Consider the following 27,966-nt stretch of genomic DNA (forward strand, 5'->3'; position numbering starts at 1 on the left):
AATTTGACAAGATTTAGGGAGGGTTCTTGGGTGGGGGAAAGGGGTGGGGGGGGGGGGGGGGTTGAAAAGAGGTACCGGGCATTTCTTTGTCTACCTCAGTGAATGAAAGACCCCCTGATATTTCAGGGCAAAGTCTTGTCACCCGGGAGGTATTGTCAGGTGTTCATTAAGTGCCCCCACCGCACCGGAGCAACACACGGGGCATTTCTTTTTTGTCTGATATTAATTGAAGGTAACTAAGGCATTTTATTGGGTTGGCCTCGTCTACGACAACTACACACAGACCATTCTTCTAGCGCAGGGGTGGGTCCATAAGCGGAAGCCTGAGGTGAAAGGTCAGCAGCCCTTTCATGTCTCATGCCATCAGACTGAATATCATAGTGACGCGTAACTTTTCACTCATTAAACTCAAGAATCCCTGCCATTCGGACGAGCTCACTGGGAAGTCTAAACGCTAAATAATTGGGTTTTTGTAATTTTCCGCAGAAGAAAAATGGTGGGAGTAGTGTTTAGACAGACAATTTCCGTGTTTATTTGTGTGACGTGTGTTTATTCTACCTCAGTCTTGTCTTATCTCCTCTGTGCTGTTGTACAGATGTGTAGTGTCCAACAGAGGAACCTATAAACATGTTTTTGATAAAAAAAAAAATTTTTACTTTTCAAAAATCAGCCAGTTTATAAATTGTCATAAAGTAACTCTTCTTAGCTTTTTTGAAGTTTCAAGCTTGTAGTTTGATTTTACACCACTACCTTATATTACTTTATTTTTATTTGGGTTGTACACAACTGTTTGCAGCTGTTTCTGTTTGAACGGTTTTCTTAGTCAAATGTGTTCCCACGGATACTAGTAGAGTGTTACTATCTGTATGAAGCGTGACCAGGCCAGCCATTCCCCTCAGGGCTGTGAGGTCTAGTCAGTAAACATGGAGCGGCTGGGATCTGATGATATCTCACCTCTGCTCCTACAGGTGCTTCCTGTGATGTGCGCATAAATCAACCAGCTGATTTTTATGACTGTTCATCAACAGCACTGCTGTGTGCGTGCGTGCGTGTGTGTGCTTGTGTGTGCATGTGTGTGTGTGTGATTGTGTGTTTCAGTGTCCTGTACCCTACCTGATTAGGATTTTTAAATTTGTGTACGATTCAGGGTGTTCCAAGTATGTCATCTCCTCCTGTCAATGTTGTTTGTTCAGCCCACGTGATGACTGAGGGTTTTAATTTGACAGTTTCATGTTATTTACACATACACCTACTCTGTCTCACGGCAAATTACCTCACCAGAGCTCTATTACTCTCTGTACTTCTGGCTTGGCCAAAGTGGCTGAGTTTGAAGTTTTTTGTTTTGATGTGTGTTAATGGGTGGTGTGTGTGTGTGTGTGTGTGTCTCCACAGCTCAGAGCCAGGCCTCAGGAGGTTGAAGTCAGACCCGGTGGGGCGAGGGGCTCGGCGGAAAAGCGTCCACAGGGCCCTGAGACGGAGGTCGCTTCACTTTTGTCCCATAGGCTCGCCCCGTAGCGATTCTCACAAACTCCTCCTGAGCCCCCAGTCAGCCCAGGCTACTGCAGGACACTACAGGTACTAAACGCCATGTTGGGTCAGTATCATAAACATGAAACCTCAGCACAGAAACAGAAAGTCTTGTATCCAGTACTCTCTACAGTGCTGTTTTTCAAAACTCTTCCCGAAGAAGTGAAAATGGAGAACTTGAACTTGAATCAACTACTATTCAAAATAAATTCCGTAATTCCATCCAAGTCAAGCTACACATTAATAATATGAAGACCCTGTCATTCCGGTGTGAAGTTGCAGACAGATGCTTTGTGTGATGATGTATACCAGTACATTTGTTTGTAGGGTTAGGATCGCTGATTTCTAGGGTTGAAAGCAAGGTGATTGTAATGACATTTTAATTGGAGGGATATTCCCCACACTCGTTCTCAATAAGATAGCTGATGAGAGATCAGTCATGTTTCTGTCCAGTCATGTTGTTAAGGAAACTGAGCTGTAATGGAATCAATGTGGGGGAAGTTTTTTAGTTTCCTTCTGTCAGAGCTTTTGGTTCAGAAAAGAAGTGAAGAGGGTTGCAGACATCTTTGAGAAACCTGAATTATGGGGCATTGGAGTGAGTGAGAGAAAACCTTCCATTGAATGTTCAAGAACATGGTCTTTCTCGTATTAGAGCTGATTCATGTGAAGCAAATGCTATGGTTGGTTAAAACAGTACATGTCGCGCATATGAAAACAGTAAACAGTTTTGCTCCATATCCTTATGGAGGGCGCAGCCAAACCGAAATGATTAGCTTGGTAACTAACAACTACAAAAATGTGTTCCATGAAAAATAATGTTTGAACGCTTGAGAGTGGCTCCAGACATTGTGGGTAGGGAAGAGAAGGCACCACTTCATTTTAAAAGGAGCGCACTGATTTATACTGACCCCAAATAAATGCCGGAAAACTTTTCCCCAAGCGGTTTGGCACAAGAATGTTTGCCTTATACATAAGAACAAGCTTGTGGAATCTTCTAGTCAAAGTGTCCTGTAAATCAACATGTTTGGTAACCAGTTATATTTGGGCTTGTACGAAAGGGTTCTTTTTTTCCATGACGATCTGGTCTGGATGTGGGGATGCGCAGTGATTATTTAAAAATAGCTCTGAGCCCCACCTGCATCCCCCCCCCACCCCCGCAGCTCCTGAGATTTCATTCACCTCCCTCCCCCCTCAGAGTGGACCGGAAAGCTGAGGGGTGTGTAAGGAAGTGACAGGAGATCCTCTCTGCCGGCCTGATAATGCCAGTAGCCCTTTGTAAAGAGTAGCTCGCCACCATTTCAGCTTTATATTTATACCTTCCATGTCCCCTTTCCATCCCCTAAAGTCCCCGCCTGCCTGACATTTAAAATGCCACCTCCACGGAAAAAGCCGACGCTTGGCCTCTGGGCTGGAGCGGATGAGTCACTCCGGATGAGAAAGCAGGAGGCCAGTGAAGCTGTCTGCTCTGATGGCCTTTCTGGTCTTCCGGAATGATCTTCATGGATCGCCATGGTGTAGTGGGTGTTATGGATGTATGGGTAGAGGAAGTCAGTCCTTCAATGGTTTTTACCTGCTTCAAAAATTAGTTGTCCTGCTTGACTGCTTGCCCAAGACTTAAAGTAGCATAACGGAACAATTGCTAATCGCTAACGATATGCTAGCGGCTAAAACTAACGAAATCTCTTGAAATGTGCTGACTGACATTATGACAAACTAGTTAGTCAACAACTGTCCTAACACAGTCAAACATCAAGCAAGTGCAACACACAAGACAAAGCAAGACGGCAAATAAGCTACTTACTAGTTCGGCAGACAGTAGAAAACGGGCGGCTTCAGGCAATCCTACATTTGGCAGTAATATGCCTACGGACCCTGGTATGGCAATGGCACGGAGGCGATTCTCCATATTAAAAGTCATTGTAGCGCCCCAATTTTTTTAAAGCTGTTATTTTAAGGTAAAACTGCTTATCCTAACCCTAATCCTGATGTACAATTACTGCATAATGCCACTTTAATTATCTTTACTCCTACCATGAATCACACATAATTACGAAGGGCTCCTAGCAATCTCTTGACTGTATATTAGAAAGTTTATGAAATTATTCTTAGCACTATGTTCAGCCTGTGGTTTATGCACATTGTATACAAGTCAGTAATTTGTTGGGTGTGTAAACACCATAACCACCCTTTTACATAAAACATTTTTTATGATAGTTATGAAACACTTTAAATGAATCTTACCAGGGTTTTTTTTTTCTATGAAGTTCTGTCACATTTCTCACAGCTGTAATGATTCAGCTGGAGAGCAGAAGTTGTGAACTGTACTAAACTCCGAACCTGAGCGTTCCAAACAGGGCCTGCAGTAGCTCTACAAAGACATCCTCGTTTTTAGTTTGTCTTTGTTCTCTTTAGATAGATGTGATTTGTCAGGCTGCGAGTGCCTTTGAGAACCTCAGGAGAGGATGGCACAGTTGCATAATGGGATGAGATGCTTTTTTTTTTTTTTTTGTGCTGCTGAAAACTGCCGCTGCATGCCATGTGTGTCCGGTGAGTATCTGAGGAGCGTTCCGTGATCCGGTGCCCAGCGTTTGATGTGTCTGGGAGCTCTTGGAGGGGAGGGTCTGCTGGGAACGGGGGACAGATTACTGCATAGCTGGCAGGGCAGGGACTCTACTGATATGAGCAGGCCTTGCACAGCTGTACGGTGTGTGAGCTACACTGGGGGATCTCAGGCAACAAATGTGCTGCTTGGATTGAAGGGTTGAGCTCGGCCAAGCATTCCTAACACCATTGTACAGGTGTAAGGGGTTACGTAAGTGCACGGGGGACTGCAGGAGAATGCCTCTACGATCACAGTATTAATCGTTTAATCCTCTTCTACATGAAGGGCCAGTGACTCTCAATGGGAATATTTGTTACAAACGGCACATGAAATATACATGCAAGACTTGATTCCCGGGCAGTGTGCCCAAACTTAAGAACAAGTGTAACCACACTCCCACGACACACAATACTTCAGTGCAGTAGCCTTTACTTATTCATGATGGCAATCCTGGTTTCCCAGCGCTAGCCTGCTGTTCTGAGCGGAGGCTAGCCAGTGTTCAAGGATGAGAGAGACTCTTCACACACACACCATAGGTTTCTTTCCCAGTATTGTTCCACATTTTACATTCTTTTTTTTTTTTTTTTTTCCCACAGTCATATGTTGCAACAGTGAACCACCTTCATTTTTTAGCCGTGCCATTTCTCAATGAATAGACGGAATGGAGAGTGACATCAGTGTCCAGGTGTGTGGACGAGCAAAGGAGAAGCCTCGTCATGGAGGACTTTGGCTTCTCACTGATACTTTTTAACTCCACACGTGAGAAGAACAAACATTTCCCAATAGCCAGGCACGTTGAATATCACACCCACTTGTTTGTCCTGCATGTGATCAAAGTCTTGACCCCAGGCCACAAGAAACAGCAGAACAGTGGTTTCCTCCCTGAGTCTGCGTTCCTGTGAGAATCCCACTCCCCCCACACCTGTCTACCTCTGCCCACCTCAATAAAACCACCTTCCCTGCAAACTTCAGGAGAGCTAAATTCCGATATGACTGACGAATGCACTCTGCCTCAATGTTTATTCTATTCCACACAGGAGACCACTGTTGAGTCAAAATTATTTTGTCTGTAAGTGGTATTCGTTTATTATTTGAGTTGACAGTGTGATTATACATGTCTGTTTGATGTTACTATGAGTGTTTGATCTGGAACTCCCAATTAGTTTGTGGGACGTTATGTTTTACGTTCTCCCAATAGGAATTCTTTCCTTGCTTTCTCTGGGGGAAAAAACCCCACTCTTATTTGGTTTCTCTCTCTCCCTGTCGTTTAATTACATTTGAATAATGCATATGTCTGCTCAGCCACGGAGAAGATAATTGCTTGCTTTGTCTGACGTTATAGACTTGCTTCTCGAGTGCTCTTATGGGTCTACAAAGGCCACCATTTCAATTGTGCGTCTTTGTGACTACATGAAATCCAAATGAGCTCCTGCTAACCTCAGACCATTTTAAACATGAATGTATAAGCAAGTGTAAATACCAAGGAAAGAACGTTGACAAGACCTCCCGAGGCCATGCTTTTCAGTCACTTGATTGTGATCTGATGAGATTCCTAGGGAATGATATCAGAGTGGGAAATATAATAGGATCTTTTTTTGAGCTACTCTGGAGTTCCTCTCCCCTGCCCTGCCCCGGGGTCACTGCTCTCGCTCCCATTCTCGTGTGCATTCACATCCAGGTCACACTTGGCCAGTGTTGCACTGTATGCATGGGTCACAAAGGCTCCTTTGTCGACAACTAGGTGAATTGTTTACCTATCGGTCGGAAAGATACGCTCCTGCACTTAGCGTCATTGTACCTGTAACTGTGAGCTGGAACAAAAGTTTCAGTAATTGAAACCGAGTGTAAGAAGCCACCGTGCAAAAGCAAGTATTCAAGCAGTTTCATTTTTTTTATTGTCTTTGAAAGACTAATAGCATATAACCTTTAATAGCAGCCTAAAATGCATACTCATGGCACACTTGTTCTAATGATCTGGAGGGAAGCAACAACACAATTGAGGAAAAGGCCCTATACCTCTATACTTGATAGTAAAAGGGAAAGGACAATAATCCACTTTTTCATTATAAATCCACTCCACATACATGTAAGAGGATTTGTGACAAAGTTCAACATGTTTGGCAGGAGTTGTTTTAATAAAGGGACACATCCATGGAGCAGTAGGTGATTTTATTTTCATTATAGAACAGTGTACTCGCACTCCTAAGTCAGTTCGAGAAAAAGGGCAGGAGAAGTTGGGGGAGGAGGCAAAGAGGAGTACAATATCATGGCTGTTTCCCCGTCTAAGTCTCAGAAGATCCGCCTCCTGTCAACCTGGTATTAGACGTTTGATGTCATTTCTATCAGCCCCGCTCGGTAATCACCCCCTCCCTCCCCCCTCCTCTCATCAGTCTCTTTCAACCCCTGAAAGATGTGCGGCGCTTGCCTGTACGGGGCTCTGTGGAGCCAGGGCAGGCTCCTGCCAGTCAGGATTACCCAGGCGGTGCAGGGCCTCTGTGGGCCACACCGGTCACGCAGTACCTGCTGCTATGCTTCTGCTGCCACTGTTGCTGTTGCCACTCTTGGCTAGAGCCGGGCAGAAAGCTCCATTGTCTCACCTCAGAAGCCCTTGGTTTGCCCTTAGCGCCTCGTAGCACCAACACACGGCTAAATCCAGCGTGGATAAACTCTTCAGGGTAATCTCCATCCGCACAAATGGAGAGGCTGACCGTGGGTGGGTAGAGTGGGGCGGGGGCGGGGGGGCAGAGGGGTAGCGATGGGCAGCAGCTGTTGCACATGCTGCAAATCGTTCCCGTCAAACCGCTTTTTCCTAGACTCTTTCATCCCAGAGAGAAGTGGTATTTATGATGGGTAGCAGGGGGGTTGTTTGGGGGGGGGGGGGGGGGGGGGGGGGGGGCAGTTGCCGGATCTTTTTTACATATGGAAGAGCTGAAGAGCTTGGTGGGGGGGGGGGGGGCGCATTGTGGCAGTAAGAGTTTTAATCTGAGTGCATGTGGAGTCAGTTGCGTGTGTTGTTGCTGAGTCTCTCCAGAGCCCATATTGTGTCCACTCAACAGAGCAGAAAAACATCTCTGTGTCGCTTTGCGTTGTCAGATGGGATCTACGAGCCATATGTGTGAAATGTGCTTAAATATGACTACAGCCATTGGCAGAATCTGGTGCATACCAATCTATGCATGATTTGTATTGCGCAACATTATTTACATTTAGGATGAAGTTGGAAATCATTATTGGCAGAGGCTTGCTTCCGGATCCCCCTCGGGGCTTCGTATTTCGGTGACATTTTTCACCCCTGATGAGTTTGCAGCCCTGCATAAGGGCTTAGCAACCAACATGCATTTGATTTGTCATTAAGTTTAGTTTTGTCTGAGTTTTGTCTGAGCTGATTTCATTTGCGGGAGCGCAACAACACTAAGCCTGCCGGTATCACAAGACCTGCTCTGCTCTGAAACAACATCCCCGGCACCTCCAGACATCCTGAGCCACCCTCCGAGTATTCCCTCCGAGAGATCCTCTCTTCTTCTCCTTCTCCTTCTCTGTTCCTTTTTACCCCTGGGCCATACTTGGGTTTTAATGAGCTGTTGGCAAATGAACCCTCCGTTGTCTTCACTGTTGTATACACATTGCGCTCCTTCTCAATAATGTACATGAGATTGAGGGGTTTTTAAACGTGCCCCCTCCCTCTGAAAGGGCGCTTTAGGCAGCACCTTCAAAACCAGCGAGTGGCACTCACTCTGCGAGTTAGCGGCGGCGTTTTAGCCGTCAGAAATGTGACCCTGTTTGGAGCTCTGTGTCGGTTTTCCGGCGAAGGGACGGTAAAGTGCTCTTAAGGCCTTAGGTGGAGGAAGCCCTTCCAGACATCTCATGCTTTTAGCGCACGCCCAGCTTTGTTAAAAAAGAACCGATTCCTTTTCATTTATTTATTATCCCTCCTGAATAGCTTTTAGTTAGGGGCAGCCATGCTTTAAGCAGTGCGGGTTGATTTTCTTATCTCTCTGCTGTGTTGTGATGTAGCTACATTTGAGTTTAGTCAGTTGACAAAAAGCAGATAAACTTTCTCTCTTCAAAGTCGACGTCTTCTCTCCACCTTTCTTTCTCGTTTGGTTTGTGCATCCCCCACCCACACACACATTCTGTTTCTCTATTTTGATAAAAGTGTTCTGTTGTAACAAAGATGCAACTCTGATGCACAAGTTACACCTTTTAAATTATAAAAAGCATTTTCTGGAAATGCTATTTTTGTTCCAACCCTCCCTGAAAATGATTGACCTACATAATCCTCTATTTTTCCTTCTCTTTTTAAATTTGACAGGTTGCTGTCTCCCCAACCCGGGACTTGGGGTGAGCAGGAAACCGAGCTGCCAATCAGGGAGTCCCAGCTAATATGAGGGGTGGTTGGGGTGGAGGAAGAAGCCCTTGTCTGTCCGTCTCTCTCTCACTCCTGGCTCCCCTGTCCATCTCCACCCTAAAGCTCTACATAATCAAGACACTTGACGTTTTCTGGACCACAGCAGCTTGCCCCCCTGGACTACCCCCATCTCCCGCCTGAAATCAATCTCCCCTCACTAGCCTGTGGGCTCAGGAGCTGGCACCCCTGGAGGGACGACCTCTGAGGCCGAGCAGGTCCACTTGAGAGCACTTACGCTGGGCAGGCTGCCATGTGCAGAGGGATGGGCCTGGGGGGGTGGGGGTGGGGGTGGGGGGCACGCTGAGGAGAGATTTACTGCTGGGGAGTTGCTGCTGGTGAAATAAATAGTATCTGTATCTATTCTCCCATGTCGTCAAAGGCTGAGCTGCAGCAAGGTTATGCAGGTTTTCCCCCTCATTCACCATGACTCTGTCCCTGTCCATATGTGCCTCCTTTATATCTGATATTTTAGTGCTCTAGTCACTTACAGACAGTGCCTCATTTATTAATTCATGTGGAGCCATTTTCAGGGCTACTTTGATGTTGCCTGTAAAGGACCATATGTTATTTTTGTATGGCACTCCAGTGTACGACGCGCCACAGCAAGCCTCTGGTTTTATTGTAATATTTTTATAGCAGTTTGAAATAATAAAACATTAACAGCGCTCTTAATAGTCTGTCATCATTTATTCATGTGTATGGCTTAGTTGTGAGTTGCAGTGCTTAATGACATCCCACGCTAAGTCAGAGCTCCCTGTATGCTAAAAGCATTTAATTCCTGTGCAGACATTTGGAGATATACAATTTAGTCTTTGCTCTTCGCTAAACAGCTCATTGTTAACAGTTAAAAGGATGAATTGAAAATAAGTAAGCTCTGCGTATAATAATGGGTGTTAAGTATAATGGGGGTGGAACTGTTTGTATGTTTTTCCAGAGTCCTAATTCAACAGCATCATCACCTAAACATTTTACACTTCATGCCCTGCTTGAAGTCAGGACCATCAAGTACAAGTCATTAAAGTCAACCCACAGAAAGCCGTTGAAACCTGTGGCGCCTGCCAATCCCATCGGCTGAGGGGATGGTGTGCACACCGCGGAGACGCCAAACAGAAGCACAAGGTGTACCTCTGACACGAAGAAGGAGGGTGTGTCCCGAGGTGTTCTGGAGAGGCATTCATCTCCTGTAATTAGCCCTGGTGTAGGTTTCACACAAACAACCAGATGCAAGCAGTCACATCACACTCCTGGAGCCATCATGTGACCACGCCACACAGTGGGAAGACATGTTTTTTGTTTTGTTTTGTTTAGGCAGTATTGTACTCTACGTTCTCTACTCTTTCAGAAACATCCGATGTGATACATTATATAGTCACTGACACATTTGAAATAGGAGATTGAGACATTTTCTGATTGTGCCCCAACAAAGATCACAACTAAGGAATGAGGAAACGTACAATGAATCTGCCAGTCCAGAACTCAAAGTATCTGTGGGAACAAGCTGAAAAACATTTAGATGTTTCGAGTACGTGAATGGCTCATTGACGTTAACTTTAGAGAGTCTACATCTAGTGTGAGGTGTAGCTCCCTATCTATGACCATGCATACCTGGGCCTCCCCCATCCTCTCTCCAAATAATCTATTAGTGACCTATTAAGTGCTGGAATGCTTTGAGTGAACCCTCTGCCCTTGTAATGAGCCTTACCTGGTAGTTCAGGATCAAAGGCAGAGGAGAGGCAAGGAGGAGGCAGCACATATGCTTTGACACTACCCCAGGCCACAAAGATCACACACACACACCGACATTTAAAATAACAAATCTGACACGTGTTGGTTTTAAAAAAAGGAAACTTTCTTGAGCCCCCCCCCCCCCCCCCCCCCCCCCCCAAAAAAAGCTTGTTGCTCTTTAACTGGACAGTTTAGCGGCTTTCTCTTTTCATGTGCTTTCGTTTCCCCTACTCTCCTGTATCATTTGTTTTTCTTCAGTAGGGAGACACGTCATTTAAAAGAAAGTAATGTATTACCTCTCAGCCGCAGCATCCTGTTAAAGTATACTCCATTTGATCTCATTTCCCATAACCCCTCCTCATCCTAAAACGCCCCCATTGTGACGTGTGCACGCTTTGGTCGGCTCAGCTGTGTCAAGCATGGTGAAAAATACACCTTGAGGCCTGGTTGCTGACACGGCGCACACTCATATGTGGGTTACAATTAGTCTTTGTAGAGTTGTTGTTGGAAGTGGCTTCCTGGAGTCCTCGTTAAAGCCTCGCCAACATCTGCATGAGTACAGAAGCAGGCAAGCGGATGGGTCTTAATTATTGACAGCCTCCTCTCTCTCTCTCTCTCTCTCAAGGCCCTTGCTCTACAGAAGGTAGAACCTAACCATCCTCCCCCATCTTCTCCTATTGCTCTGGGTGGTGTTGGAAACCTTGTCAAAGTCAGTTCCACAGTAAACAGCTGTCCTAGCTGACTTTCCCAGATTCAGACCCCAGTAAATGCTTGTCTCTTCGGGAAGACATGGGTCCCAACATGGAGGATTAACCCCTTCACCAGGCTGAGAGAGGAAATTTCTTCCTCCTCCCTTCTATTTTTTTTCTTCTGAGAAAGTAAAGCTCTTCCCTCCTCTCCTCTCTCTCTCTCTCTCTCTCTCCCTTTCTCCCCGTGGCTCCCTCCTTCCCTCCATCTATGGAGGTCTGAGGAAGCAGTGAGCAGGAAAAGAGGCGAGTGCCATCTGCTTCCTGGGATTCATCTGCTGGGCCGTGTGAAATCTGAGGGAAGGTGGGCATCCGGCCTGCGTGAATGGAGCGAACCTTGACCTGCTCTCAGAGCGCTGCGCTTTGACGTCACCTGTTTCCCCCCTCACACCAGCTCAGTGTGCAAAGCTGCCGCAGACTTTGCTTTCACTCCAGATGACCAGAAATAGGTATTTTTCCATTCACGGGCTGATTGTAATTGGAATTCACTTTTATAACTCAAATCAAATTTAGTTTCCTGAGTTGATTCAATTTTACTTGTTAGAATGTCTGTGTGATCTTTGGCTTGCATAAGGTAACATTACCACCGTATTGCATAAGGTTATATTACCAAGTACCAGTCCCTACCATGAATACTAATAGGCCAAAATGCCTGAAAACACTGCAGTGTGTAGAGGCCTGCATTAACATTAATTAAGGGTTTGCATAACTGGTAACTGCTGGTGAGAGGGAACTCTGTGTTCAAGTGCAAGTGCTGTGGCTCACTCAGGAGAGAACCTGTTTTATTAGTGGGAGGTTTTTCCCTCCAGCAGCGTACAACAGCCACGCCAAGCAGCATTATTTGATCATTAATTTGCACGCTGTGGATCATGAGCCATCTTTCTTGTCTTTCTGTGAGAAGCAGGGCCCCCCATGAAAAAAAATGAAAACCCTAATCCATGGTGTCGATATTTACACTCTTGGCAGCACTGTATGGGAATGCTCTGGTTTCTATGGATGCCGGCCCCCGCTTGTGTAGACAAGCTGTCGGCCAGTTAAAACGCATCGCCACACAGGTCTGTTTGTCTTTGACGAAGCTCTGGAGCACAAGGTCAAGGAAGCCTGCCGGATTTATTTACTCTGGTGAATATATAATCCATACTGGAACGACTCCCATTCCTCACCTGCGGAATCACAGCACAGGGATCACAGCTGATAGCCAGAAGCACTAGGCTTAGGTCTGTGCCGCGGGCGGCAGTTAACTATTTCATGTTAGCCAGACATGCTGTCCTGCCGGGCTGGAATCATGCATGCCTGAGATTGGGTTCCCATGTCAACAGCAGTCTGTCACGCTTCCCTGACTGAAAGGAGTCAACATAAGACATAAGATCAGCAGGTTGTTACAAGCCACAATATGGAAAAGTGAAAGGAGAACTTCACTTCTCATCATTTGTCTCGGACCATGGTGTTTTTTTCCTCAAATGCCAATTAGTTGTCAAAAAGTTACCCAAAAAATTGAAATGCAATGGGCTCACTTAATAACCCTGAATAGCTTGAAAGTATGGCATGAAAAGAACTTAAATAAAGTATGTGCAATTAGTCACTGAAGGTGCGAGTATTTAAATGTATGATCCAGAATCACCAGGTGTGTGGTTTAACCTGTTATTTCCAAATGAATTAAGTTTAGGTGTTTGTCTGTGTGTGTATGCACATATGTGTGTGTTTGGATAGACAAAGAGTAGTTGTAGACCGCAGTGTTTGTCTGTCTGTGTGTAATTACCCCGACAGGCGCTTCCACGGTGGAGTTGTTAATTAAGCCACGCCCTTGCCTCCGTGGAGCACATTTGTCTTGACAGACATGAGAAAAGCACAAACATGTGAGGTGCTGACAGCCTCGCCCCCCCCTGCCTCTCTGCCACTAATCTCCACACACTCCTGCCTTCCGCCCTCATCACACACACATATGGCCTGGAGGACATAGCTCTATTACTATAGATTTTAACTGTGATAAAAAACATTCCTCTGTTCCATCATGCTCTACTGACTGCGTGTGTCATTTTTCAGACAATGTAGGAGAGGGTCGTTGCCCCATTTACGGCCCATTGAACCCACTATTTCTTTCCTTCTTTCCTCTTGTCCTCTTCAATCTTACAGAATCAACTTCAGTCTCACCAACCACGGTTGAAAGAGCACATGTGTGCTTCGGGTACATGAGTGTTACTCACTGTATCAGATAGGCTGCCACTATTGTACAAGACTGGGCTTTAATCCAAGGGAAATGAACCAACATAGCCCCCCCCCCCCCCACACACACACACACACACACACACACAGAGAGACACATACATTACAGTGCAGAGGGCATTGTTGCGTTTAACCCATGTGTTCAGATGCTCCTTCTGTATTGCTTGTCTGGTTAACGAGAGCTTGTGACAGATGAGGTGCTTGGTTTGGCTTTGATGTGGATGGACGCCCGGTGCGATCGGCCAAATGAGACCCGAGCTCAGGTTTGACTTGCAGCTGTTTGTGTGTGTGTGTGTGTGTGTGTGTGCGTGTGTGTGTGTGTGTGTGTGTGTGTGTGTGTGTGTGTGTGTGTGTGTGGACAAGGGGAGGGAGCACTGTGACACATTCACTGAAGGGCTCCGGGGCTAATCCTACCCGACGTGGCGTGATAACGATCCCGGCTTCGCAAACTGCTGCTGTTGAAGAATTGATGGGGTGGGCGGGGGTCATTAATGCACACTGGTACCTGGGTTTATTAATGATGTCGGGCCTGATGGAGCGTGACACAATGGCTCAGGGCAGGGTCTCATTACAGCGACCATCCCAGCACTGGGGGGGAGGCTGAGGAGGGGAGAGGGTGCATGATTTGGGACTGAGAGTGAGCTTTCGACGGCTGGCGGGATGAGTCTTCTGGCCATACGAAACACACCCGGTTCACGTGCACCATGACTCAGCTTCTTAGAACAGGCTTCTGGAAGACTAGTCAATATCTGATTGATGATTTTGATGGAAAGTGTTAGGTGAAAATTCACCCTAGTTACCTCAGGACTCCGGAGCTGCATATAAGTATATTTATTAGACAAACAACAATTGCAATCGGGCTCACTCCCAGCACAAGGCTGAAAGTGAAGCAATGACAAACACATCGCACCAGGTTTATATAGACAGAAGTTTAGCGTTAAGCAGGGATAACCACGTGGTGGATTTCTGACGTCCGAGGCAAGGATAGAAGTTTTGCAAGGTCGGAAGAAGCACACTTCGACCCTTCTTATCACTTCTGGTCTAAACATGCTCTTGTACATATGCAGACTAAGTGGCACCTAATATTCTAAGTTACACACACGCAGAAACACAGAAAAGCCATGTTCCTGCTTACATAAGTACATGATTCATATAAGGTAATTAAGTAATTAACAGTGTTTGCAAATTATCTCCATCAGAAAGTGACATCAGTGATTTTGATTGTGATTAAATCTTTGATTGTAATATGTCAAATGTACAGCACGAGCTGTTAACATGGTCTAGTATGTATAACACACAGCTGCCCATTCATAAGTGTTAATAAATTGATAAGACAGCCTAAACCAGTAAATCACATGCCCTGCATCTTGGCACTTCTCCATCTGTAAAGGTTTGGGTGAAATAAAGGCCTGATCAACTACAGGAGTGAGTGGGACACAACTTTGGTTAAACTCCAAAGCTAGAATGCTAGAATACACACTGTAGATGGTTGTACTAGATGTTTTCCTATTTACAATACTTTGTTATATAATAATAATAATTTAAACAGTGACACAAGGGGTTATGCACGTGAACATTGTAGGGACAATGTCACAGAGATGTAATAAACATGCTTATCTTGTGTTGATGGTTGCTATGTTGATTGTGGCCACACAGTGATGGAAAAGGTTTAGAGAGGGGACTTGTCAAAGCTGTGCTGGGCATGGAGCTGCATTCACAGAAATAGAAAATGCTGGACTGTGTGGTTATGACAGGCTGCACCAATAACGTCTGTCCTGAGGTGTCCTCTGAGACATGTCTTTGGGGAATGGGGCTGGCCTGGAGTACTCACTCCAGCTGAGACACAATAAGGTCCCAAGTTCTGTGCAGCGTCCGTTTTTTCTATTTTATTTATTTTTTGGTCAGATTAAATATATGGAGTGTGTATGTGTGTGTCTGACAGAAGTCGCATCTGCTGTGCTCATCCTGATACGTGTATGTATTCATCTGCCATCTTTCGTATTACCCCCTATTACACCTTGTTTTTCTCTTTTTCTCTCTACCTCTCTACCGGCCGGCTCCAAGCAGATGTCCCCCCCCCCCCCCCCCCCCCCTTATGTGCCGAGATTCAGCTCAAGGTTTCTTGCTGTTAACAGGGAGTTTTTCGTTGCCCCTGTCGCCACTGTGCTTGCTTTAGGAGGGCACAGGCCCTGGACTCTGTAAAGCTCTTAGAGACTATTTCATTGTTTCGGCACTATATAAAGAAAATTGAATTGAAAATTGAATTGTTCCAACTGTAATTCTTGCAGCCTCTCGTTGCATATGTGCATAGAGTGTTCAGGCATTCAGCTTATCTCTATCCTCGTGTGTACATACTGATCTCTTCGCTCAGGAGCCAGATATTTCATAATATGTGGTGAAACACTCTAAGATATCACTGTGCCGTCATCTAATATCAGTTCCATCATCTCTTTATGTACTTTATGATTTGCAGCAAAGTATTCTTCACTGCTTGGCCACTTGATCTATGGTTGTATTTACTGGAGAATGGTCAGACTGATACGTTGCTCTTAATGTCAGTTTAAGATAGTAAACCTGGGCCTGAATTGAAAGTTATGGCATCTTTTCCTAAACACCAAAACAGGTACCTTTCCATGAAGACCTTCTTTGTGTGCAACTACACGGGCAGATACCTTTAAATATATATGCTAACTCTTATGCACTGTTCACTTAACACTTGACCTAATGACAAAAATATCCCCTTTTCACCATATCCAATTAATCTGATTTAAGATTTCAGCTAGTCTGATCAAATTGCCTTAGACAGTGGCCTGACAGATTCATGTTACAGTTACCCTGAACACCCTGGCAGGTGCCTATTTCAGTTCATGTCCCCGTAATCACCCAAAGTCAGCACAGACAGTGAGTACTTCAGTGCAGGGATTTCCCTTTTTTAACATTTCAGTTTCAATCCAGCTTAATCGCTCTTTATCTGCCCCCCTTCCTGTCCCAGGCGGTCCCCCTCCCGCCTCCCCTTGGTGGTTTCAGTCGTCTCCTCTAGTTTAATCACAGGACGTGCAGCGAGTCTGCTCCCCCCCCAAAAAAAAACACAAAAAAGTTTCTCTTTTGGTCCAGATGGGGGCCAAGAACAGTTCCACAGACATGTGTGCATTCTCAGTTGGATAAAGGCTGACTGGCATGAGGTAAGAATATCCCTGACACCCGTCGCTAAGGAAACCGCCTCTTTAATGCATCTTTGGTCAAAACACGACCACTGAAAAATAAGTTCAAAACTGTCTATGTATATCACTAATTCACAGTTCATGTTTTAGGTGTGTTTATCAGGCATCACAGTTCAGGTTGTAAAGACGGGTGGGCTGTGGGTTGGCTAGTTTGTGTGTCCATGGACAAAGGGCTGTTTTATTGCTTTTGTGGCATCTCTCTCCCACGCGGCACACATTGCACGTGAGAGGGCCCGACCCCCAACCCTTACATAAATGATAAATGGTTGTTTTCAGCCAAGGGACCCAAGCAACTGATCACTGCTTTCATCCAGCTCTGCTGCCTGTGCCAAACTCTACAATCACATACACACACACACACACACACACACACACACACACACTTTCTCTGTTCTATAATGGCAAAGTTAAGAGAATTATTGGGAGGTATTTTCTTTGTAAAGCCATTCAATCCTGACAATGCTGTTTGAGGAACATGTTTACACCCCATAATATGTCCTTCCAAAGCCGTAGACTCTACAGAAATCATGTTTGTTTACAGCCAGCTCCCCAGCTGTACTAGTTTTTGTCTACCCACTTTATGTACCTCAAAACTCAAAAACAAGGATATTACATTCATATCTTGCCTGTCAATATATGAATTGAGAATAACTATGTGTTGCTAAATATATTTACAGAATACTGATCTCAAAGAAAACTTCCAGTTCCAACAAAGATAAATATTGTATATCATTTCCTGCATGATAATGATGGTTTGAGCTCATTTTTCTGGAATACTGATCTCAAAGAAAACTTCCAGTTCCAACAAAGATAGATATTGTATATCATTTCCTGCATGATCATGATGAAATGATGGTTTGAGCTCAAATGTGTCCTCTAATGCACTCTGAAGCCATGGGACACTTCCAAAAACATGACCATACTCTTCATGCAAAAGTCAGTTTTATTCTGTTGCTTAACTTAAGGACGTATTCAGATTTAGTGTTGTCTACCTCAAATCCATTTAATGTACACTGCAGTGTTTCTTTTTCTTCAGTTTCCACATCACTAGGTCTGAACTATGAGTAATTAAATACAGCCATGCATGACACGACATTTTCGTTAGACATTCCTCTTAAATTATGCGGAAAAACTTTGATCACTTCTCTCTTTTCCCAGACACTTTATTGCAAAGACAAAATTGATGGCCTTTGACTAAAGCACGAAGTTAATGGTAGAATGCAGTTCAGTTCATATATTTTAATTAAACGTACATGATAAAGTGGTTAATTATAGTTCAAACGGCATTACTTTAGCTGAGCATCTTCTTTTAGCCAATGTCGCCAGTGTTGACCCTAGCACTAAAAACCTTTAATAAATAATTTGTGTGGGACGAGGACGTTACACGTTCAAGAGATTCACCTACATGTATTTACATATCAATTACACTTGATTAAGAAGAATTACGATACAATATGATCTGAATAAATGCACTGAATAATTAGTTAACCTACTGTTGGGTGAGTACAAGCTAGCCTATTTCACAAGACTGAACTGTACTTTACAGTATGTGGGGCGACCATATCCATGTACAGTACAATTGCATGCCGTGTTTGTTGATAAAGAAAATCAAACTGCTTTTGGAATTATCAGACACATACAGTTCCCTGAGATACGACACGCTCAAGATTACAATCCCTTACACGAGAGACTCGCAAACAGGTGTGTTATCCGAGTCCTGACTGTGCATAGAGCTCAGTCCTGTGTCTGAGTCATCATCGTTTGTGTTGCGGCTCTTTGAAAGCCCCCTAGCTTGTTCAACCCATCCGCTGTTTTTTTCTATAGAGGGCAACTTTTCGGAGTCCATCACAGGTGAGTCTTCTTTGATGTCCTTTGCAGGTTCAACCTCATCTACATCCAGCGAGTCAACTTTCTCCAGCAAAGCCATCAGTTCCCTCTCTTTCACTTCCCACTGTTCCTGGCTCATGTCCAGGTCGCTTTTAATCGTTTCCAAATCAGTGTTCAAACGCAGGCCAATGTACAAACTTGTGTCCAGTTGCGTTTTGACCCTTTCCTCTTCTAGTTCGTCGTTCTCTGACAAATGTTCTACCTCTGGGGCGGCAGCGTCTGTTTGGGGAGAGACCGCTGTAACTCGGATAGCCAACTCTTCGGCAGTACTCTCTGTGTCCTTATTGGACAGCTCCTCTTGTCGGCGTTTCATCCATCGGTGATTTAGCTCTTCTTGAATCTCACCTGTGAGACTTTCCAGAAACGCTTCTCGTTCGGCAAGTTCCTCCTGGAGCTTGATAACTTCCTCGCACCTTGTCGCATATTCCTCAAACTCAGCAATGGTTTCCGAAGAACAAGGCATGTCTTGGTCAGTCGACTCCGTCTCCGAACTCTGATCAACCATATATGTGTCCTGGACATAATTGATGCCGTGTCTTTTAATTCTGTCAAAATGAATTTTGGCCTCGCACTTTTCGATTTCACCGTCCAGTTCTTTGATTCGCTGGATTTGTTGACGAATCGTATGATCTTGAGAAATTACAAGGTGCACTAAGGTCTCCATTTTCTCCACAGATGACTTGTCCTTACAAACAGCCTCTTCTCTCTTCTTATTTATTTTATCCAACTTTCTAAAAGCTTTTCTTACGATACGCCGCTGTTTCTCTTGTGTAAAAGCCATCGTGGCTTTCCCAGTCCCTTTGAAAGCGCACGGACTCTCTTTACTGGGAACTACGCGCGCCTCAGCGCTCCTCGGCCCGTTGTTCGGTAAAGATGCCTCGTTCTTAACCAACACAAACCGCACATTTTCCTGCTCGTCTCCCCAGGCATTCCAGAGACGAAGGATTTTGGTTTTGTTTGGTAAGGTCCTCTCGAAACCCCTCCATTTCTCCACAACGCAGTATGACTGAGGGGAACCGGACAGCATGGCAGCAGAAGCACCTTGCTGCAGGTTTTGGTCTTCCAATAACACCTTGACAACATCGGCACAGATAGTGCGTCGTGACAGTCCCGAGACAAGTTTCTCTTCTCTACAGACCCAAATGGATATTTTACAGTCTTCAGGTTCCATTTTGCTTTATAACTCACAATAAGTCCAAAAAGACTCTTAACAGACAGCCTTCTTTTCAGCGACGGAGCCACTTGCGTTTACTTGAGATCAACTTCTTCGTCTTTTTTGGTCGCCCATCATGAAGTGTGCATTTCTAACAAATATAGTTTCCTCTGCCCAGGGGTTCAACTTATTCCTAGCGACCAGGCGCAGAAGTTGTCTGTTTTGAGAGAGCCCATCGCAGCGCTCCCCGAGCATGGGTGTTAGGTGCTCAGCCCACACAGACGTTAACGTCAGCCTTGCTAACTTGCTCTGCCTGAATACAAGCAAACAGCACGTTCTATGTCCACAAACTCCCCGCCTCCTCCTACTCCTTTTCCGTAAGATCACATGACACCGCAGTTGCAACTCAAGCTTTCTCCTAGGACAACGCCACGGTAACTAATTGATTGAATATCCCCTCTTTCGTAAGTCCTAGTTTTTAACGCTCAGAACAAGCAGGTTCTGGGCTTCCGGGGATAAGACTGCCAATTGTATACAAAATGTTTTCAAAAAACTTTAAATGGACATAGGTGTTGGTTACACTGTACAATCTTAATAGATTTAAAAGTTTCATTTGAGATGGGAAGGACCCAGTCAAATCTATCACCAGTATGTTACTGCTGACAAAAGCAGAGCCAAGGTTCCAAACTTCTCAGAGCAACCAAAACTTATACCACGAACGGGAAAATAAGTCTAGATCACCCACACGAAACAGTTACTCTAACGTTAATTAGACAAACATGCAGACCTATACGACGAGTGTTTCCCCAAAAATGTACATGAAGGTGTGAGTGAAAGTAAGTTGGAGTATCATTTAGGAACGGCAACTGTTTTCTGCAAACAATTTCTATGTGCAAAACAGGTAGGGGTTAGGTTCCCATCAGTATTAAAAGTGACATTGTGATTTGTAGAAAAGCTCGAAATGCCACCAATATTAAAGGGACAATTCACCCCAAAAACTGCCTAATGATTTTAACATTTTAACATGCATATGAATATATAGTAGCCTATAATAGTTATACACGACGACTGGAATTGGTTCACTAACTGTATAGTTGCTACAGAACTTACCCAGAGGTATAGAGGAACTTTTAATGAATTCACAGATGAAAACCAAACATAACACATCAGAAAGATTTGACTCAATTGATCAATGACGTTGCTGGAAGCCTAGAGTAGGATGGCTTTTTGATTGTGTTGTCATTTGATTGCGTGGTTCTGACAGTGAGAGATGACGGTTGGACCACAGCATTTGTGTTTTGGATAGAACGCACTCGGAGAGTTTCAAAGCTGCTGGGATACCACCTCCTCCTCACCCAGTGATGTACTAGTCGTGTCAGTAAATGTCATAAACCACATGGCCCCAAACATGTTTAACAGACCACAGCATTTCCCCTTGCAGAGGGATTTGCATGTGATTACGCACAGACTCTCTCGGATCAATGGAGATTTCTGTCCACGTTTATGTGTTTTTGCCCCACCCAGATGCAGACTTCGTCATCAGGCTGTGCCACATGTAGCCCTCTTTAACTGGATAAATTGAGGAGAAGCCAAGTTTTGCTGATGAAAACGAGCATAAAACCTTCAGACTGGAGGTTATGATCATAGTACTTTCCCACATCAACAGAGATTACACAAGAGGATTACTCGCTGATCACAAGGGGACATAACTCCCAATGTAAACTCAGTCTGCCCCCCTCTTACTGAAGACAAAATAATTATAATAATAATATTATGTCGTTCTGGGTCATGCCATTTATAATACATACTTATCACATCACAATTATGTCATTATGAAATGATGATAACGCAGTGTCCGTGCATGACCCCTGATGCTACAAAAACGGTTTCAAATATTATTTAGTTTAAAGCAACACGCCTAGTAGTAGGTCTGATTGTTTTGGATCTAGTGCCATCTAGTGGTAGAACGTGAAATTACATGTTGCAACACAAAGGCGTCTTTCAACAGTAGCACATTTCATTTACTGAGTAAAATGACACGTTCATGTGAATGAAGTTCTTAGCTTATTTAATCGAAGTTTTAAGAAGGCCTATTAAGGTCATGAAATTAGTCACCGTTCTTGTCTTCTTCCACTTTTTGAAGTGAAAATGTTTGTTTTGTGTACCAATTGAATAATGTTCAAGGAGAAATTATAGAGTATCATTTATTTCCCTTGAATAATTTTGACAAATGTACTAGAAATCTATAAAATATCTAACACTTTATCTGCACGTAAATATTACAGAGCAGGCACACATCTGGGTGCAATGAAAACACACGTTTTTTCCCCCACATCCTCATAATCTAAAAGGAAAAAAAAATATATTTAACATTTGTACAAAGAAATCCGACATACATAATCTTCTTTACACAAAAGCACCTTGCATTTTTTTTTTCAGCACAAAACCAATACTTCTTACAGTGCTTTTTCCAAACAAAGAGGACTCCAGCTCAATCTCAACACAGAACAAATAGTAACATAAAGGTACCAGTACCTAGTCACAGACGAAGAGAAAAACGAGAACACAACCTGGATACTGCTAACATGTCCAGTCCTTTTTAATGTCCATTTTTTTTATCAAAATATTATTTCCCGAAGAATTCATCATATTAGAAGGAAAAAAATTACAACAATAATTAAAAAGAATATTTGAATCCTCAAGTACTGCTGAGGTATCGCTTTTTAAGATGCAATTGCCGTGTTTAGCGTACCAGCAGTGCAGAAGTCTGAGTGTAACCTTGAATTCAAAGTCTCGCACTATGAAGAAATATTCATCTCTTAAACAAGACACACACATTCGTGAGCTTTTCAATTTAGGAGGAAAGTAAGAACAAAATCCCCACACAAAAGAATGAAACAGACCTCAGTGACGCTACAGCATCACATCCAGTAACAATATAGACAATTACACAAACCAGGATTTGTGGTTCACAAAATGCGGTATATCCATCGGTAACACTGGGGACATGGAGGATTTGTACATAAGGGAGAGACTGAGGATGGGGATGATGATTTGGAGATGGAATACGGAGCTTTCCCCCCTTAAAAACATGTATATTTATATTATAAACCCATTCACTGTGCTTGATAAATGTGTTGTTAGGGATTGGTCTGTGTTAGTATTACTGTGTTAGCGTGGATTGTGTTACGCAGGTTTCCTAAAAATCGCCTTTATATTGTCTACTACTGTATTGATTTGAATCCATCAGATATGGGTAGATGTATGACAACTGTTGCCAACATGTTTAGCGTACTTTCTACTGGACATCATGGCACTAGACATTCAGGGTTCTCTCTGCTAGCTATATATCACTTGGCATGAACTACATTGGAGGGTACTTCAAATGTAAGCAAATCTCTAGCTCCAAATGAACACGACCAAAAAGGAAATAGCTGATAAGAAGGCATTATGGTGATCCTCTCCCTAAACTGCAGTTGTTTTTTTTCTTCTTCTTCTTTTTTTTTTGGTTTTTCGGCTTTGCAGCACCTTCTTGTCTAAACTGGAGGGTCCAATCCAAAGGCACTTGTCATGCTACAGCGCACATTCAGACATGCCAAAGGACTGGCATCTAAAAAATATAATTTTTTGGTCATTTTTGGTACAGAAAAAAGGCTAGCTTCGATGGCATTTATAAATAGTTCATGCACCTGTATAGTCTGCAATCTGTGCTCCTCTTTGTACATAACCACAAATATTCATATATTCTATGTAAATGGACGCCATGTTGGGGAAAAAGACGAGTTGAAAACGTATTCCTCAGTAAAACTACTCGTACGCGTGGCCAGTGTTCTTAGTGGGCTGAATGTCGCTGCAGGGTCTGGGTGGTAACACTAAGGCACTGTAGACTACATTTGCTTTGGCAGTTTTTGTACTGTTCATTCCGCACTGACTTGTGTGATAACAACAGGAGGACGTCTTAGGAAAGAGTTCACAGCTTTAAGAAGTTCACACCAGCTAGATTAAGGCTTTATGAATGTGGAATTTGTAGGCCACAATTCATGGGGGTGGGTGGGTGCTAACACCTGCAGATAACAGCCAGGACTGTTTTTCTTCTTAATTAGTAAGCGCTAAAAGGCATTTCAAAATAGTTTTTTTTTACAATGAATGTGAACTAATGTTACTCTGCTGGTCTGTACATGGAGTACCTCTGAACCTGAACCTTCGAGCTGAAATGTGATCATTCCTGATGTGTTATTGTTTAATAGTTAGTTAATGTTTTTTTTGTTTGTTTTTTAATTGGCATGAGTAAGGATTGTTACGAGTGTGCTTGTCTAAGTCTTTTCTTGGAGCCTTTGCGATATATACTGTACATATCCACATCAAATATATTTCTTGGTTACTTCACTAAGTCTAAAGTAACACCAAACATGTCTGTCCTCAGTCGACATGGTTTAGGTTACGAGTCTTTCTTATGACATTTAAATATCTTTTAATCTTATAATATTGGTGACAAGATTGTACGCAAGATTGTTTCCCCCCTGAAAGTAAGCTTCTTAATGGCAGTGTGGATTAGAACGAGTGAGTGGAGATTTATCCTATCCTATGCAGTAAAACCATCTACAACCAAACAGACACTGACTAGTTATTCACAGAAAACATGGAGACACTTATTTAAAAAAAAAATAACAACCAAAAACAGAAAGAACGAGAAAAAAAACAACAATTAAAAAAAACAACAGTACCGCCATTGAACCGCTGCACTCTTACACAAGGTACATTAAAAAAGACACTGAGAAATATTAATAGTCAAATCAATGACAGGAGATGCCACCCTTATGTAACCAGGGTAAAAAGTAAAAAAACAAACAAACAAACAACAACAAAAAACATTTTTTAAAAGCTTCTGTGTGTGTGTGTGGTGGAGGGGGTGGTGGTGGGGGTCTTTCTTTAGAGGCACAGCCACTAGCAAAAAAAAAAATTAAAAAGAGGAAAAAGAAGAAGAAATGCAACCTTCTCAGTCCTTCAACGCTTTCATTCCTTTCATCTCTCTCTCTGTCTGTCTGTCGTTCCGTGTGAGAGTCTGGCGCTCTGGCCCTGGCCGTGTGGTGAGTGTGTGTAGTCCATGTCCTGGGTTTTGTCTCTTGTCAGGGCACACTCCAGCAGCGGGAACAGCTAGGAGGATGGCTCTTCATCCCTCCTTCTCTCCCTTTCTCCCTCTCTCTCCATCCCTCCCTCTCTCCCTCCCTCCCTCATTCCTTCACCAGCCGGTAGATGTGGTGCTGGGCGCCGTGCTCGCTGTTGGACACCTCGAAAACACACGCCATGCACAGCAACGTCTCCTGGGTGTCTCTGTTCGTCACCACCTGCGGGGGAGCAAGCAGATGCTGATTAATGCGGTGTCGCTGAATAGGAGCAGACACACACTCCACATTCACACACACACACACACACCCTCACCCTCCCAAAAACACAAACACACACACACACACAGAGTCTCTCTCTTTCATACTCACGCATACACACTTCAATTCAATTCAATTCAATTCAATTCAATTTCATTCATGTAGCACCAAAACAATACAATTGTCTCAAGGCGCTTTATAGTGCCAAGGGCCTGAATCCCCTTGCATGATTACACACATGCATACACTCTCTCTCTCTCCCTCTCTCTCTCTCATACACACACACACACACACACACACACACACACATGTGCACACACACACACAAATATGGGATCTATTTTTGAAATGGTTCACCACAAATTAAGTCATCCAAATAAGACAGACAGATACACATACAAATTAGCATTGATTTATGTATGTTCACTCACACACACACACACACACACACACACACATTTACGAACCAGTAAGATGGTGAAGTTTTCCAGTACACTGTTCATCATATATTTCTCCGGCAGGTGTTTGAGCTTGTGAATGAAGTTGATCATGTATTCACACATGGGTGACCGGCTGATCTTGTACACAAAGCGTCCATTCTCAAAACGCGCATACTCCGTCTACGAGGAAAGAGTTGGGACAGCCTTGTGTGAGTATTTGGACATGAGAAGACCATTTTTTTTCGCTGATATGATAAAGGTTTTGAATTTCGAAAGGTTTCCGTGAGCAAAAAGAAAAGGCTATAAAACCTTCCTCTCACAAAGCGGAAAATTCCTTTGATCTTGTCAGTGTTCACTAAAGACGGCAAAGGAGACTGTAGCCAGTTCCTTTGATCACATTTTAGAATCAATTATTTTTCATCTCCGCTGGACTGAGTGGGTCACGATATCCCCTGCTATTCAGCTATTCAGCTTGGCTCTCTGGTAAAGACATTACATAAGGGTTCCCTTGTCCTTGTACACATGTCATTCATGGCATACACAATATGGAGACCAGTGCACCACTGTGTGCATAAATACGGCCTAGTCTACTCGTGTGTCACCTAAACCAGCGACTACATACTACACTTTATGGATTTACGGTTTTCTGAAAGCTAACCCACATTTCCCTCTCCAGCACTTCCTCACCTCCACCTTCTCCACCACCTGCTTGCCGAAGGAGCAGACTTTAGTGGAACAGGTGATGGTCATGTTCTCCGAGCTCTCGTACTGGCTAGTGACGCCGTAGAAAGCTCCGGATTCCTCCTGGATATTGCAGTTCAAGTCAGCCTGGGAGGGAAGGGCAAGAAAATGACAGATTAGTGATAGGTGATGATCAAATTTCACACTCACGACACTCCAAAATGAGCCGAATCGCCGGTTTAAAGGCACAAGCTGTGTAGTCTATTGTTATGTCAGTTTGCACAATGTTTACAGTTTTCATATCCCAGCACAGACATCTTTCTTCACTATACTATTATTTTGGAAAGGAAAATGCATACACTTATTTTAAATGCACACTTGTTTGTTCCAGCCAAACAGACTACCAGGCAGAATCGTTTCAGCGCAATACTGGACGGCCATCAGAAATAAGAGGGTACTGAAACGTTGCCTAGAAATTATTATGATTTTGCATTTGATTTATTTGACTGGAGGGCTGACCGCGGCTAACTCAAATCTGATGACGGCGCCGGTTCTACCAGGGAGTTCCACAACCACACATCTGTTTCTGTGCTCGTATGCAAATGTGGCAATTGGAAACAAAAAGACAACTCAGCCACAGGGAAAAATATGACCAAATAAACATTTCCACAATTGTCATCTCCCTGCTAGCCGTAAGTGAGACAGTAAAACGCGGGCCTCTCTTTTCCATTGAAAGGGTGCAATGAGCCTGAAATTCCACAGGGTGGAGCCAGTGGGTAAACAGAGTGGCGATTAAGCTGACAGGGAAATGGGTTCATCTGCTTGCACTTGGGGGCTTTTTTTTTTTATCTACCCAGAATGCCTTGCACCAGGCAGGTGTTCAAACAAAGCCTGTGTACTTCAGCCTGTTGCACCAGCAGGCTCATAGTTGGGTTGTCCATGCTCTCTCTCTCTCTCTATCTCTCACACACACACATACACACACACACACACACACAATCACACTGCTGGACGCGGTTGAGACTCACCCAGAACTTCACCAGGAAGAAAGCGTTTTGAGGTCCTTTGCCAAACAGCTCTTTCAGTCCCCCCTTCTTCTCCGGGAACTTGTCATAAATCTGACGGATGTCCACAGCCTCTAGATGGGCGTCGCTGTGCGAGTGATTCGTCTGACTGATGTGCACAAAGAGGTGCTTATTGTACTGCGGACACAAGGAGCAGACAGAGAGACAAAGACATTAATGTGCTGAAGCGCAGCATTGCTAAATGGCCACTTGAAGTCTGTCTCACTCCCAAGTCTGTCTGGCACAAAGCCGCCCTTTTTTTATTCGCTGCAAAGTCAGTGTGGTTTATGCAACATTTCAGTGTTCCCCTATCATTCACCTATATTTACATTTCCCCAGCTGTTTTATTTACATGTTGACTCAGAGCAAAGTTATTACAGCCAGCAGTTGCCGGGCAGCGCGTTATCTGAATGGAGTAGTTTCAAAGTCACGAGTGACCTCCAGCTTAGAGCCCCACTGATTTTATTTACAGTGCCGAGGATTTCTCTGAATACAAATGATTACACCTATTCACGACACATGAAAAGTGTATTTACAAGATTAATGGTGGCTGTCATTCGAGATCAGGACGAGTAAACAAGCACATAGAAATGCTGACAAAGTGATAGATTGCCCGCGTCAACATGAGAAAGTGCGCGCCGCTCCACGACAGACTCGTCCAGACGACTGCTGTTAGAGAGTCGGGAGGCCGCTCGGGTGAAGTACGTCTGGCGCGTGTGCTTCCACACTCCGGTGTATTTGAGTGTGAGGCTCTTACGGTCAGGTCTGGTGACGGTGAAATGCCCTTTTTTGTTCTTTTTCGGTGTGGAAGAGGACTGCTCCCCTCAGGTGGGTTTGTGTGGACGCGGGTGTGTGCACGGTGGACGGGGTAAGAGAGTAAGAGCCACTTGGATCAATGCGGCTGC

General features: G+C 44.1%; 3 protein-coding genes across 4 annotated transcripts in view; 1 reads left to right on the plus strand and 2 right to left on the minus strand.

The window, feature by feature from the left end:
• Positions 1 to 9,202, plus strand: part of si:ch211-266k8.4 (TBC1 domain family member 16) — a 33,993-nt gene extending 24,791 nt beyond the window's left edge. The window contains exons 14-15 of the mRNA XM_012839065.3: positions 1,393 to 1,575; positions 8,442 to 9,202. Coding sequence (XP_012694519.2) covers positions 1,393 to 1,575; positions 8,442 to 8,517 — 259 coding nt within the window. The 3' untranslated portion in view covers positions 8,518 to 9,202. The remainder of the gene's footprint in view (positions 1 to 1,392; positions 1,576 to 8,441) is intronic.
• Positions 9,203 to 17,377: 8,175 nt separating this feature from the next.
• Positions 17,378 to 19,862, minus strand: rassf10a (Ras association domain family member 10a). The gene has a single exon (XM_012839103.3). It carries the CDS (start codon positions 19,508 to 19,510, stop codon positions 18,131 to 18,133), a length of 1,380 nt encoding a protein of 459 aa, XP_012694557.1. The 5' UTR covers positions 19,511 to 19,862; the 3' UTR covers positions 17,378 to 18,130.
• A 1,816-nt stretch (positions 19,863 to 21,678) lies between these two features.
• tead1a (TEA domain family member 1a) overlaps positions 21,679 to 27,966 on the minus strand; it is a 25,769-nt gene continuing 19,481 nt past the window's right edge. For both annotated transcript variants that reach the window (XM_031565312.2, XM_012839089.3), the window contains 4 exons: positions 27,026 to 27,199; positions 26,004 to 26,144; positions 25,344 to 25,496; positions 21,679 to 24,837 (listed from right to left, as the gene is read on the minus strand). In XM_031565312.2, coding sequence (XP_031421172.1) covers positions 24,724 to 24,837; positions 25,344 to 25,496; positions 26,004 to 26,144; positions 27,026 to 27,199 — 582 coding nt within the window. In that variant the 3' untranslated portion in view covers positions 21,679 to 24,723. The remainder of the gene's footprint in view (positions 24,838 to 25,343; positions 25,497 to 26,003; positions 26,145 to 27,025; positions 27,200 to 27,966) is intronic.

Source organism: Clupea harengus, chromosome 3, assembly GCF_900700415.2.
Source record: "Clupea harengus chromosome 3, Ch_v2.0.2, whole genome shotgun sequence".
Lineage (NCBI taxonomy): Eukaryota > Metazoa > Chordata > Actinopteri > Clupeiformes > Clupeidae > Clupea > Clupea harengus.

What these genes read in the sequence shown, in the direction of transcription:
- rassf10a (XM_012839103.3), bottom strand. Translation starts at nt 19,510, where the DNA reads ATGGAACCTGAAGACTGTAAAATATCCATTTGGGTCTGTAGAGAAGAG.